This window comes from Clarias gariepinus, chromosome 26 (genome assembly GCF_024256425.1).
Source record: "Clarias gariepinus isolate MV-2021 ecotype Netherlands chromosome 26, CGAR_prim_01v2, whole genome shotgun sequence".
NCBI lineage: Eukaryota > Metazoa > Chordata > Actinopteri > Siluriformes > Clariidae > Clarias > Clarias gariepinus.
This window is the reverse complement of record NC_071125.1, coordinates 2793922-2807849: the sequence shown is the minus strand read 5'-3', so window position 1 is coordinate 2807849 and position 13928 is coordinate 2793922. Positions and strand designations below refer to the sequence as shown.

Below are 13928 nucleotides of genomic sequence, written 5' to 3'. Positions count from 1 at the left end.
AAAATACAATAAGGTTAAAGAACATGTCAAAACATAGGCCTTTTTAAAAAAAAAAGACAATGTTATTAGCATAAAACATAAGCAAACGTATAAGAGCTCAGTACACTAGCTAGATCACTTCTAATATCAAACTGATATTAGTGTTAAAGTGATAAAGTGTGCCCGTTGCTTAAAAAAGAAGCCAGAAGAATCAGCAGCCCAGAGACCAAGTGGGTGAGATCAGTTGTCCAGGTAACCATCAAGCAATTTAGTGCACCAACCAATCTGCGGTTCCATAATGACCCCACAGTCATTTCTGTAAACTTGGGTTGGTGGAATTGGTTTGTTTTGTCCTTCCCAGAGCTCTAATACTATGATCAATGGCAATGAGTAATGCAACACAGATTACACTATGTAATGGGCAAAAAATTTTAAGATGTGGAAGTACATACTAACATCAGTAACCTGATTTAGACGGCACTAGACCAGGGGGACTCTTACGTAGTACGTCAAGCCACTATACTTGACGATGAGCCACTATAGTCATTGACGTATTGGAAACCGGAACATATTTTACAGTTATACAGAAACATTTTTTTGACTTAAAACTAAGTCTGTTCTTTATTAAATCCAAAATTGATGCCAGGTAACTAGCGTAGCTTGCTAATCCCTTTATTTAAAAACAGCCAGATTCCATTCTAAAGAATGAATTTGGAACCTGGAGGCCTAGCGTGTGCTTTTTCATAGCCACTTTTCATTTCCTGGTTATTTACATCATATTGTAGCTCGCACTAGCTAATAAACCTGTGATTTGCCCACCCCTATAAAGATATTTCTAAGATCATTTCTATCAGTTTCACCGCCAGGAAATCGCTGTATGCTAATACAGTACTGTATATGAATGCTTGAGTGGGGTTTGACAAGCGGCTATGAAAGAGCTTTGTAACACTCCTCTTCACTTGTAATAGCTATGAAGCATACTTCAGCATGGAGGTTTAGGAGAATGTGCCCAAAATTGTTTTTCTCTTCTCAGCCGTTGTCTCGTCATGGCGCTGGAGGTTCGTAATGGAGAATGTTAAAATGAAGCACAGCAATTCAGGAGTCAGACGAACACGAGAACGCCAACAAACTTCTTTTAAAAGGCAACAAACTTTATTAGACGTGGGAGAATTAACCATTTTTAGTATTAAAATGAATGAATTTCCCCTTTTTTCCTATGTGTACTTGAAATACACATTTTACCGTGAAACCTTGGATTACCAGCATAATACGTTCTTGAAGCAGGCTCGTATTCCAAAACACTCGTAAATCAAAAGCTAATTTTCCCATAAGAAATAATGGAAACTCAAATTATTCGTTTCACAGCCCAAAAAATTAAATACAAAAAAATTATTATTTGTGTGTATGTAAAGCTAAAGTAAGAGGAGACTCTTATTATCAGCCCCTCCCATCTCCCCCTTCTCATCTTACACAGTAAACTTTTCTTCTCTCTTATTTGAATTTTAAAGGAATATCGCTAATGACACTCGCGTGAGCGCATACCCAACAAGTACCACAATACTTATCCGCACAATAATACAGCGGATACCAAAGTTGAGCAGGTATCTAATATGGTATGTTAGTACATACTACTGGTATGTTATAGTACTGTACATGCAATAACATATTATTATATGTACAGTAATATAAATAGTTTTAACATAGACTGTGATATTTAATGGGTTTCATATATATACTTCTCTCATACAATCAAATTATTACCACTATAGCACATAAACATAAAGAGCAGTTTTACAGTATCCTGGTACATGTTCAGTAGTGCCATGCAATGGTGCATGGTGAAACCATGTATAATACTAAAATATATGTACCACTGTACAAAAGTATGTATCATGGTAGAACCATGTACCATAGTGTGGAACATGTACAATATCAGCAAAATGCTAATAACAACTGTCAGAAATAACATGGTACAGGTACAAGTACTATTGGACCACCATGGTTCCTATACCATAGTAACATTTATGTAGTGGGGTTGCACCAGGAAGGGCATCTGGTGTGAGACCTGTGCCAATATATGCAAATAAAAATTGTCCCTCAGCAGAAAGAAAAGAATCTAGACATAAACAGCCCCAAAAAAAAATATTTAAAATAAAATAAAACCACAGAGGGGTAATCTTAATGCTTCAGCTAACCAAGACATCTTGGACTATGCTACAGTATGCTTTCAACTTTGTGGCAACAGTTGGGGGAAGGTCCTTTTCTGTTCCAAAATGACTGTGCCCCAGTGCACAAAGCAATGACTATAAAGAAATGATTTGATGAGTTTGGTGTGGAAGAACTCGACTGGGCCGCACACAGAGCCCTGAACTCAACCCTATCGAGCACCTTTGGGATGCTATACTATGACGGAGATTGCGAGCCAGGTCTTCTCGTCCAACTTTAGTGTCGGACTTCAGAAATGCTTTATGGAATAAATCGGCTCGAAAATAGCAGCCAAGACAGTAACAACAATGATCAATGATCTGCAACCATCACGATTCAAGTGTAAAAAAAAAAATAGATACGCTTTAGGGGGAAAGAGAAACAAAGCTGAGGGCGTACAGTAACTGTTCACACCTCTTATGTACTGTAATACCTTGGCTATGTCTTTACCTGTGGTTTGTCTTATTGAGTAAGGATTTACCAACTAGGCAAATACTGATCAGAGAATTATATTCCACTTTTCTTTTGAAAATTGCTCCAGATTGGTCAAATTGCAGTCTGGGCTCTAACTGGGACGCTCCAAAGTTTATCATCTTCCGAGGCCGTAACCCTCCCCCCCCCGGGATTTCTGCTTCAGACGATTGTATCATGGTTCTCTTGAAAGCTGTGTAATTAAATCAATCAATTAGGTCCATGTAATCATATTTAAAAGTTCTTTAGGCAAACTACAATAGCAGTTTAATTGTATAGTTTGTTTAAAGGAAGTTTACTGTTTTGAAGCTCACTGAAGTTCTAAGTCAGAAAGGTACAGTTTGTTATTGCAGATGAAATGTATTTTGCGTGAGAGATGAGCTGATCATTCTGTTTATCATAATTTGTCCCTAGCTGCATTGTTATATTTTCCTTAATGGAACTACAGCCAAAATGTGTGTATGTAGACGTATTGGGTCTGTTTATTGAAAAAGTAACATTTTATTTTATTTCTGATCCAAAGAATGAAACGAACTAAATGACTCAAAAATGATTTGTTCATTTCGATAAACGAGATTCAAAGAACCGAGTCACTATAATGATCCTTTCCATGAACTTTCCATCACCAGAGTCTAGGTGTTGCACAGGGTCTATTAATTACTATCCTTATTTAAGCTGTAGCACCTGTATCCTGGCATTCATTTTTTTATTGTGTTTGTTTGGCGATCTGATTACAAGTGTGGGTTAATAAATTTTTTTTTGTTCTTGGTCAATGCTAATGCTAGTTCCAGATAGCCAAGATCATAGCCATAGTTTATTGGATTTGTTTACTCCTTCTGTAAAAAGTTTCAGTTTGTTATGAATCGTTTGACATCTGTTGGGAATCTGTTTCCCACTTAGGGTTCTCTACAGGTGTCTAATTTTACATCCAATATTCCCAAAACGTTCTACCTTGTTTTAAAGCATTTTTGGTAGGCTCATATATATATATATATATATATATATATATATATATATATATATATATATTTTAGGATTAACTTTTTGTGATTAAAAGCTTCCATTTAGCCTAACCCATACCCAGACATGTGCAGAGTTCAATAGAGTGCTGGCACACGCAGGGACTGACCAGTACTTGCCAAATATCCCTGCAGCTTCTTTCATATTGCTCTCTCTTGGCAGCCTCCCTGACTCATTTTTACTTCTTGTTCTTTCGTCAATTTTCGAGGATGTTCTGTTCTCGCTAATGTCTCTACATGCCCGTTTTCTCCACCAGTTGATGATGCAAGCATTCCATGGTGCATGTGATATCTTCTGTCCCATCCATGGTTTGTAAGCCCTTTGCAGACCAGGGCATTATCAGTCAGAAAGCTGCTCCTCTAATTGCTAATAATCAGAATCACTGCGCTGATGGCGGGTGTATTACTTTTGAACATGAGTTTGAATATGATCAACCATAAAAAGATATAATTTTTGTTCCTTTTTAAAAGTCTTCAAAAAGTACATATTCTATAAACACAGATAAAGAAGTATAAAACGTCAAATTATATGCTTTTGTGAGAGCTATTACACCACTGACATCACCTGTCATAACAAATCATGTGACCTCATGTTGGTCATTAATGCTTAAAAAGAAAAGCACTGTTAGGCTTCAAAAAATAATATAATTTTTTTTTGTTTAGCATAATAACAAAAATGTCTATAATAATAGGACTATTATCCAGAAAAGTGTTTTTCATCAGCCCCACCCTACCTACATGAAATTCCAGAGCACCTGAGTGGCAAATATTGTGAACACTCATGGCTTAAAAGTAATTTTTTGCTCCTTTCTTTTATGTGCTTTTGTTAAGTTCAATTGATTTTCAATTGAATGTGTTTGATTTTATTATTTCTTTTTATTCAGTACTGCCTGAACACGTATTGTTGTAATTATCCTCTTCATATAATAAGTTTTGAAATAAGGCATAAAAAAAGGCATTCTCCAATGGCATGCTTTCAGAGTTGATTTCGATTTTTCTTGCCCTTGGCCTTTTATTCCTGAGCTGCAATGTAAGAACATGGAGTTCAGCTTATCTTCGCTAACATTCACTACCAACGGACATGCAAAAAAGTCTGCAGATAAACTTAGATTGTCGCGTTCATACTTGAGGACAGTGTTCCAGTCACGTTCCAGCACTCGCTATCACTGTATCTGCGGGATGTCTGAGTTGGGTTTGGTTGAGGATAGGCGTGCGCTGGTTTTATAAAGCAGTCATTTGATTGGTGATGCCGAGAAAGGAAGTCGAGGTAATGGGAAATTTCATCGGCTGGCTGGCCTCCTGTGAACCAGATCCCCTGCTACAAGAAAAGCATCATTCATCAAAGTCGAATGGATGGATTTGACATCTCAGTAGACTGGTGTGACTTCATTTTTTAATTATAAAAAACAATACTTCCTGTAATTCCCCTTCTCCCTAAAGAACTATAACAGCACCTCAGATTCGAGCCATTATGAAGGATTTACAGAGTATAAGTAGCAGATACCTCTCAAGATCAAAGGAGATTATTGTATGTTTTGGATGCATTTAGCATTGTTTTACAGTGTGGACAAAAATAAAAATCAGGAACGACCATGGAGTTAGAAGTGTGTCCAAACTTTTGACTTGTCCTTATAATAAATATGTATAATATTGTGTGTTATTTTACATTGTACATACTAATGATGTATTGTTCTTTCTGAAAACTGATGAATCGTCCTATTCCTTTTTTTACATAACAAACTGATAGTGGTGTCTTCAAGGCTTTCAGTGCAGGTGTTAAAGTTCTCAAAATTAATAATAAATTTGTTTTATTATTATTATGCTTTTTTCAATGCAAAATCTGCATCTTTAGCATCCGATAAGGTAACACTCAGCCAATCAGATTTTTTCTCTGCAGTTGCTATGTGGTTACTGAACACCAGAGACTTTCTCTAAGTGTTCCCTAAGGCCCTGTTGAATACACAGAAGCCTCCTGCCTCTTACGAATTAAGATTGATAACTAGTGGATTATGGTGTATCGTTAGCGGGAGTATTTTTTCACTAGAAAGACGTCCACTCAGTTAAGAATTACTGTAAAAAGACTTTATTTAATGTCTTGGCTGATTTATCACAAAATTGTGAAGTTAGCGAGCTGTGTCTGGTGTAAAACTTTTTTTTTATGTTTTTCTTTTTTTAGTACTCGATGGCAGAAGGAAGAAAATCTGTAAATTTTAAAACTGGTGTGTTAGCGTTTCGTCTGTATTTTACATTGTTTGTTGGTTTAGTAGGTCATGTTTTGGGTATCATCTAAATGAGTGTTTTTTCAACCTTTTATCACTCACTCATCTTTTATACTGCTTTAGCCTGTATTCAGGGTCACGGGGGGACTGGAGCCTATCCCAGGAGACTTGGGTACACCCTGGACAGGGTGCCAAACCATCGCAGAGCACACACACATGCACACACTCATTCACACACTACGGGCAATTTGGAAACGCCAGTTAGCCTAACTTGCATATCTTTGGACTGTGGGAGGAAACCGGAGTACCCGGAGGAAACCCAGCAAGCACGGGCAGAACATGCAAACTCCATGCACACGGAGATGGGAATCGAGCCTGGCCGGGAATCAACCCGGACCCTGAAGGTGCACGGCGACAGTGCAACCTTTCTTTAAATCAAATCAATTCAATTTTATTTATTTAACAATAGTCGTTGTTTGGAAGCAGCTCACAAAATGTAAAGAAAATTTATGAGTGAGAAAAATATCCTCCTTTAGGATACAATTAGGTAAATATAATATTATATATTTTATAGTCTATATTTGTTGCAAACACTTTAATTATGTTCAAAAGTTCTTTAGGCAAACTACAATAGTAGTTTAATTGTATAGTGTGTTTGAAGGAAGTTCACTGTTTAGGAGCTCACTGAAGGTCAAGTCAGGAAGGTACGGTTTGTTATTGCAGATGAAATGTAGCAGATTTTGCATTGTCTGTAATTTCATCTCGTGAGGGAGCATATATTAGTTTAATGCTCTTTCCTTCTATCACCCACACATATTGTACGTCGTCACGACTCTGAGGCTAAGGCAGATGTTTAAATGCAGATTTGGGTTTATTTACAAATGAGGTACTGCGGTTTCCTCCCACAGTCCAAAGACATGCAGATTAGGCTGACTGTCGTTCCCAAATTGCCCGGAGTGTGTGAATGAGTGTGTGTATGTGTGTGTGCCCTGTGATGGATTGGCACCCTGTCCAGGGTGTACTCCGCCTCGTGCCCTAAGTCTCCTGGGATTGGCTTCCGGTCCCCGCGACCATGAATACAGGAGAAAGCGGTATAGACGGTGAGTGAGTGAGTGAGTGAGTGGTCCTCCTTAGCTAAGTGAGAAAAAATGTCTTTTGATCCATGTCCATGAAAGGTAAAGACTGTACATTTCTCATGAACACATTTTTGATGTACAGTATTTATGTATAATTAAGCCCCCCCGCCCAGGTTCAGACATACCCATCCGTCATTCTCATCACGTCCTTTTTTCTGCTGCTGCGTTCACGCAGGTAAATCACATGAAACAAATAAAATGAATGAAGAGACTCTTAGGAAATGAAATAAGCACTTAGCGGCAAACACCTCTCCTTTGAAAAGAGATGAATCACTTTGTTGTCTTTCCTTTTTTTTTTCTTCTCGGTTTTAATTTCTGCCGTGTAGAACACGAAGCCCCTAATTTGCTTCTTTAGTAATTTCATTCATAATATAGAACTTTAATTGAAATCCAATGATATTGCCCTCCAGCTTTTGCTAGCTGAACAAATGCTAATGGGTTTTCTGAGCCTTTGTTATTGGGAAGGGCTGAAGCGTATGGTCTACTGTACTGTAACTGTAACCGTTCGGTGCTGTTCTTATAAAATAAACAGGGTCATTCCAGGATCAATTTTTAGCACCAGCCTTAATATGTCATTTCGTCCCGAGTGGGGCTCGGTGTTAGGTAGGAAAGGGCTACGGGTAAAGCTTGTTATTTGTGAAAATTACAGAATGGTCGCTCTTGGCTCCAAGGATTCGTCTCCAGTGTCAGTTTGACCCGAAGTTCGGAGACTATTCTTTGGAAGCTTTTATGCCAACCACAGTTATTATCACAGCAACAGTTATGCAATAGTGTATTAATGTAATCCGCCAAGGCTTTTAGGTGCCAGGCAAGCATAGACTTTTAGGACAGATGATTCAGTCTAACTAAGATGCAGAAAAAAATTTTTACAGTACAACAAGAGTGATAAAGATTTTAAAACTATAGAACCATTAGAACTGTAGAAATATAAAATAGAAATAGACATTGTTTACTGACAAGAGTTTCCATGGGGGGGGGGGGGGGGTAAAGAAATATGTATTTCATATTTCATTGCAGCAGTCTACTGTAATTCTTCTTCAAAAGAAATAATTATGATGTCATTTCAAAAGGGTTAATTATTGGGCTGCATGAGGCAAGAAAACAACTAAGGAGATTTGGAGTTACTGGTACGTTGTTAAGAAAACTCCAAGACGCAATGGAAAGAGGTCATGTGATCTGATGAGTTCCGACTTACCTTCTTCCAGGGTGATGGGCGTGTCAGAGTATGGAGGGAAGCGCATGAAGCCATGCACCCATCATGCATAGTGTCCACTGTACAAGCCTCTGGAGACAGTCTTATGGTCTGGAGTTGCTTCATTTGCTCGAGTCTAGACTCAGCAACGTTATGTGGCAATAAAATGAAGTCAGCTGTACTGAATGACCAGGTTATCACATCTATGGAGTTTTTGTTCTACAGTATTATGTGAATTTCACAATCTGAGTTTTTTACTGACGTTAGATTTCCAAATTTGTCCTGTTTGGAAAACGAAGGTAGTCTGGTATACGGTAGCTCTGCATATTCAAACACATCTCCCGGTCTGCCGTTCCTTGTAGCTGTTGTGTGTAGATGCTACTATTTTTAAGGTGAAACCCAAAGGAAAATATGCATTATATTAACCTAATCTAATGAAATAACTTCATCCACTCAGCCAATAAGAGCCATTGTAGTCCCTATTTCCCTGGGTTTTTTTTTTTTGCTTCATGTGGAAGCATTCTGTCTTACCGGTTCTGTTCATTTGGATCTAATCTGCGCCGAGGGTGCCGGGGACCGATAAGCCCCCAGATGACATTTGGATGCCATTACATTCATGATGTGCTATTTGCTTCTTTCATTTTCTCATCACTTTTACTAATATGACAAGAGGCAGCTCAGAAAGCTTTGAAAAGCTGCTTTTGGAACAACACCATGCGTAATTGATTATAATGGATGCATTACCGTTTCCTCCTGCTGTTTGAACACAAAACTTCATGCTTTAGTTTCTTAACCTTGCCATTTCTTAGCCGCTCTTTTGAAAGCGGCAGCGGTCGCGTTGTAGGACCGCTGGTCCGTGTGTGCGAGCGATATGAAAAGATCCATATCGTTTTATTGGTACTTGGTGTTGTGTTCTCAGTAAAGTGAAGATGTTTCTGGGGATAAATGTCCTGTAGTATAGAATGATTCATGAACTGAAGTGGAAAAACAATCATCCAATGCATTGGAGTCTAAGAGGGAAGCTGTGATTCGGAGCATACACTTCCAGATGTGTTGTATGCTTTCCTTTTTTTTTAATCCCAATAAAAATTTTCATCAGGGTTTATTTGTCAGTTAGCATATTACAGTACGTTTGCATTTCGCCAGCATTTCTACCATATTTGTAGCTGTCACATGACTTTTACATAATCATACTGAATGTTATTCCAATTGGAGTATTTTGGATTTTGGACACTGCCTGAACTTCAGCTGTTTTTGGTTTTAAGATATTGCACACACACCATACTATGTATTATGAGACTGCTGAGCTCTGTCTTTTGGAAGTGCAATTTTGCCTACTACAGCAAAATCAGGCTGAAAAACAAAAATCAATCACTCACCGTCTATACCACTTTATCCTGTATACAGGGTCATGGGGGCCTGGAGCCTATCCGAGGAGACTTAGGGCACGAGGCGGCACCCTGGATAGGGTGGCAATCCATTGCAGGGCACACACATACCCACACTTTGGAGAATAAGCAAACTGCACACAAACAGAGCCGAGCGAGGCGGGAATCAAACCCAGACCCTGGAGGTGCGTGGCGTCAGTGCTAACCACTTAGCCACTGTGTCACCAACCAAAATTCATCCAGTGGAGATTTTTCATTTTTCTTTACTTGAGGTGAAGAGGGTTCAAACTCCTCTATAAAAATTAAGCCTTCTATGGAAAGTTCATATGTGATGGTGCTTATGTTTTAATGCTTTTAGTAGGGAACTAATAAAGTAATGAGTGGAAAAAATAACATTATCAAAATATTTGTTTGTTTTATTTTTTTTAATTATATTTATTTCAAGGTTTATTAGGCCTTAGAATGAAAATAAGAAGACATAAACAGTTACAGTTAGGATGCAAAAGTCTACCACTCTAAAGTCTAGAGCTTAAAACACCGACCTTCTTGTTTCTTTCTTTTTTCCAGAGCTACAGAGCAGTTCCTGTGGAAACCCGGGTGTTCCTGCCAAAGGGATTTTAAATGGCACACGGTTCAACGTCGGGGACAGGATCCAATACCGCTGTGTGCCCGGGTACACGCTGGATGGCCATGCTCAGCTAACTTGTGTCACCAGTACGTCCAACGTAGCCGCGTGGGACTTTCCTGTGCCCATCTGCAGAGGTGACGCGACTTGTTTCAGATCATATTAATCCAAAAGGATTTTAACCAACTGTACTGCGTGTTTGGCTGCAGCTTGAGGATGAGCATCATGAGGGACCCATCAACAGGGGCCACTGATACGATTATCACGAAACCTCGGTGCCGATTTAATTTGTATTGCAGTTCTTTCAATATCACGTTTTTATAAAAATCCCGATTTGATATGCATTCATTTCAGATTTTGTTACAATTTGCGAATACTGTAGTTTAGAGTGCGACACCTGCAGGGTGTCAAATACAAACATAGATATAGTATATACGTATTTCTTTTTACATGTAACACCATGCAAAAAGAATCACGATACTCAACTGAATCAATCTTTCTCCCATTTCATACTTCATGAAGTTTTCTAAGGATGAGGCTTTCGATTGCCCACCCTATCTTTAAATCACTCCAGTGCATAGACGACAGCATAAAGAAGAAGGATTATCTAGAAATACTAGAGCAAATCCCCAAGACAAGTAAAACTTCATAGTTTTCTTTCAGATAAAGAAAGTAACCTTGATCCTAGTGACAGAGTTCGAGTATCTTGGGATGTACTTGTAAAGTTTATTTGTTTAGTTATTATTATTATTATTATTTTTTTGGTCACTTGTCAAAAATCGCAGTAATGATGGTACACTTGGTCAGTGTTGAGTCCCAAGCTTTAGGCAGGTTGTGGAGACAGTTAAAGCGATGCCTCCGGGCATGAAAGTTCTGGGTAGTTGTCGAAAAGTGTGTGTACGTGTTTTATAGAAAGTTTCCAGAAATTTTGCTGTTGTCATTATTGCACTGACCAGTCCTTCTCTGCTCTAAGACTTAGTTCAATATATACAGTATAGTCTGTCAAAACCTTGAACTTTCAGCCCTAAACCTGGTTATACGACACATTTCCTAGAAAGATAATGTTCTTAAACAGACAATGTTCTCGAAGGTGGTAGTAACGAGGGAGACCTACAGTATTATAGGAAGTCTTGCTTATTTCGTTTATACTTGAAAAGCATTTCTAATTCACGAAAATTTTAAAGATTCATTTTAAGCTTTATTTACAAACTTCCAACTTTGTGAAGTTTAAAGCGGTCTTAGCATCCTGACCTGGGAAATGAGGTAGCGCTTTTTTATTTTTATAAAATGCACCAGAACAAAGGGATTTATTATAGTATAAAAAAACAAAACAAACAGAAAAGATGAATAAATCTTGTTGATGTTGGTTGATAAGCTGATCAAGATATTTGAGCGTAGAAGCTGGCTTGGGGTGAGAGTTCTCTGTGCACGGTGACTTCTCGAATAAATCCTTACTCTAGGCTCGGGGTCGTGAATCATGCTAACGTATACAAGAAGGCACCTGGATTTAGTTAAGGATTTGGCTGTTTATTAAAATAAAATAGAGAGGTTTTATGAGAATTTATTACCTGAAAGGTATAAAAGGCAAGCAAAGAAAAAAAATCTAAAGAACAAAATATGCTGCGTTGGGCGTAACTGCGCCATCAAATCAGTAAACCGTGTAATTGCTAACTGCGCCAACACTGACGTTTTTTTTAAAGATCAGAGATTCCAACGTCACTGTTTATGAGGGCCGTTCATGTCAAACCGGAACTTTTGGAATAACAGAACACGGTTATAAGAGTAAAAACTCCCTTTATTCCTTTATATAATCCCCCGCTACACTAATGCACTTATCTCAGTGTTTCACTAGTGCTTGGACACCAGCAAGGTAGAAAGTTTTCTTAGGAAACCAGATCAATGATCCTGTCTGGAACACTGGCCTCCCAGGAACTCCTTTAACATGTGGAAATGCTTGGAGCGAGATCAGGACTGTCTAGGCAATGTGAAGTGGCAGTAACTCCCAGCCGCGTTCCTGTAATGTGCAAGTGGTGTTGGTGAACGGTTCCCACAGACAGATGTGTCTCGATCTTCCACATCTGTTTTCGTCAAATAATTCATAAGTTTTCAAGGATGAGGCGTTCCACTCACTTAATGTCCACAGGAATGACTGCAGTGGGCTCTGAGCCACCTTAGCTGAGATTGTCATTCATAGACATATGGCCTTCGTTACATATTTACAATTGAATTTAAATTTACGAATCATTTACACCATTCAAATGTCATCACCATACACTGCTTAAAGTCCTATGCAAATGTCGATCGCTTCTACGCCTTCATTCACAAAAGTCCCGGTTTGACTCGAACACCCTTCGTACTTTTCCCGGACGCTTATGATATTTGCACCCACACGTTCAAAGCAGTTTTTTTTTTGTTGTCCCACCTGCACACCTAGCCAGGATAAAGCATTGCAAGGTAACAATAAATCAGGGTTATAAAAGCATATGCTCAAGGTTTTTAATTCATGAAAAAAAATATATATATATAAATAAATAACGCCCACTCTGTTTTGAGAAGAGGATTTATTCTGGAGGTCTGCCATAGCTATTATAGCAACACACTGCGACCTTGCTGTCATTATAACAAAATGAATAGCGCAGGAGTTGACTGGAGACATGTGGAAAAGTGAAGACCTGTGAAAAAGTCCAGGACAGTCATCTGATCTGTACTTTAGCTGTATTTCACCAAAAAAGGCTTCTATTTTCTCACCTAGCTGTTAATGGAAGTAGAAACAGATCTAGCACTGTATGGTTTTGAAAACAAAAAGTACTCTATGTTTGTTTTAAAAAAAAAGAAAAGAAAAAAGTGTCCTAGGCTGTTCTGTACGGTCCATCTCTTTCTCTCATCCTGGCCTTAAACCACTTTGCAAGTAGTGCGAAGCTCTCAAAACAGGCAGATGGTCTTTTGATGTCATTTTCCATAGAGAACCTGTCCGTCCTCTTGATGTCCGAGCACATCCAGCATGAAAACTCACCCCGCTGCCCTTCCGTTACTTAAAGTCCGAAAGCAAGCAGCCCGAGAGGAATATCTCTCTAATGTCTGGTTGAACTGTGAAAAATCGCTGTACCGTGAAATACCAAAAAACACGGATACGTCACGGATTCCTTTTCTGCATGCCGAACACGGACTGGGCTTCACCGCTATTGTCGTCACGGTTGATTCCACATCATATTCTGACAGTTTCCTGTCAAACTTCTGCACCCTGGCTAATTCGTAGAGCTGAGCTGCTCACACTTGGGTATAGCAGTCGTAGTAAAATCACCTAACTAGCCTTGTTCACGCCGTTAATAGCTATTACTCACTCACTCACTCACTCACGCTTTATCCTGTGTACAGGGTTGCAAAGGGTCCTGGATCCTATCTCAGGAGACTTAGGGCACGAGGTTGGATGGGGTTCGAATCCATCGCACAACATACACACTCGTTCACACCCTACGGGCAATTTGAGAACACCAATTAGTCTAATCTGAATGTCTTTGGACTGTGGGAGGAAACCGGATTTCCTGAAGGAAACCCATCAAGCACAGGGAAAACCTACAAACTTTAGGCACAAAGACCGCGAGGCAAAAATTGTACCCGGACCCTGGCGGTGAAAGGCAACAATGCTAACCATCATGCCACAATGTGGCCAAATAGCTATTACAGCTGTTGAATT

The 13928-nt window shown here is 38.9% G+C and overlaps 1 protein-coding gene across 1 annotated transcript in view; it reads left to right on the top strand.

Annotated features, from left to right (window-relative positions):
* Positions 1-13928, top strand: part of csmd3a (CUB and Sushi multiple domains 3a) — a 302574-nt gene that overhangs the window by 58465 nt on the left and 230181 nt on the right. Inside the window, exon 4 of the mRNA XM_053487612.1 lies at positions 10177-10371. Coding sequence (XP_053343587.1) covers positions 10177-10371 — 195 coding nt within the window. The remainder of the gene's footprint in view (positions 1-10176; positions 10372-13928) is intronic.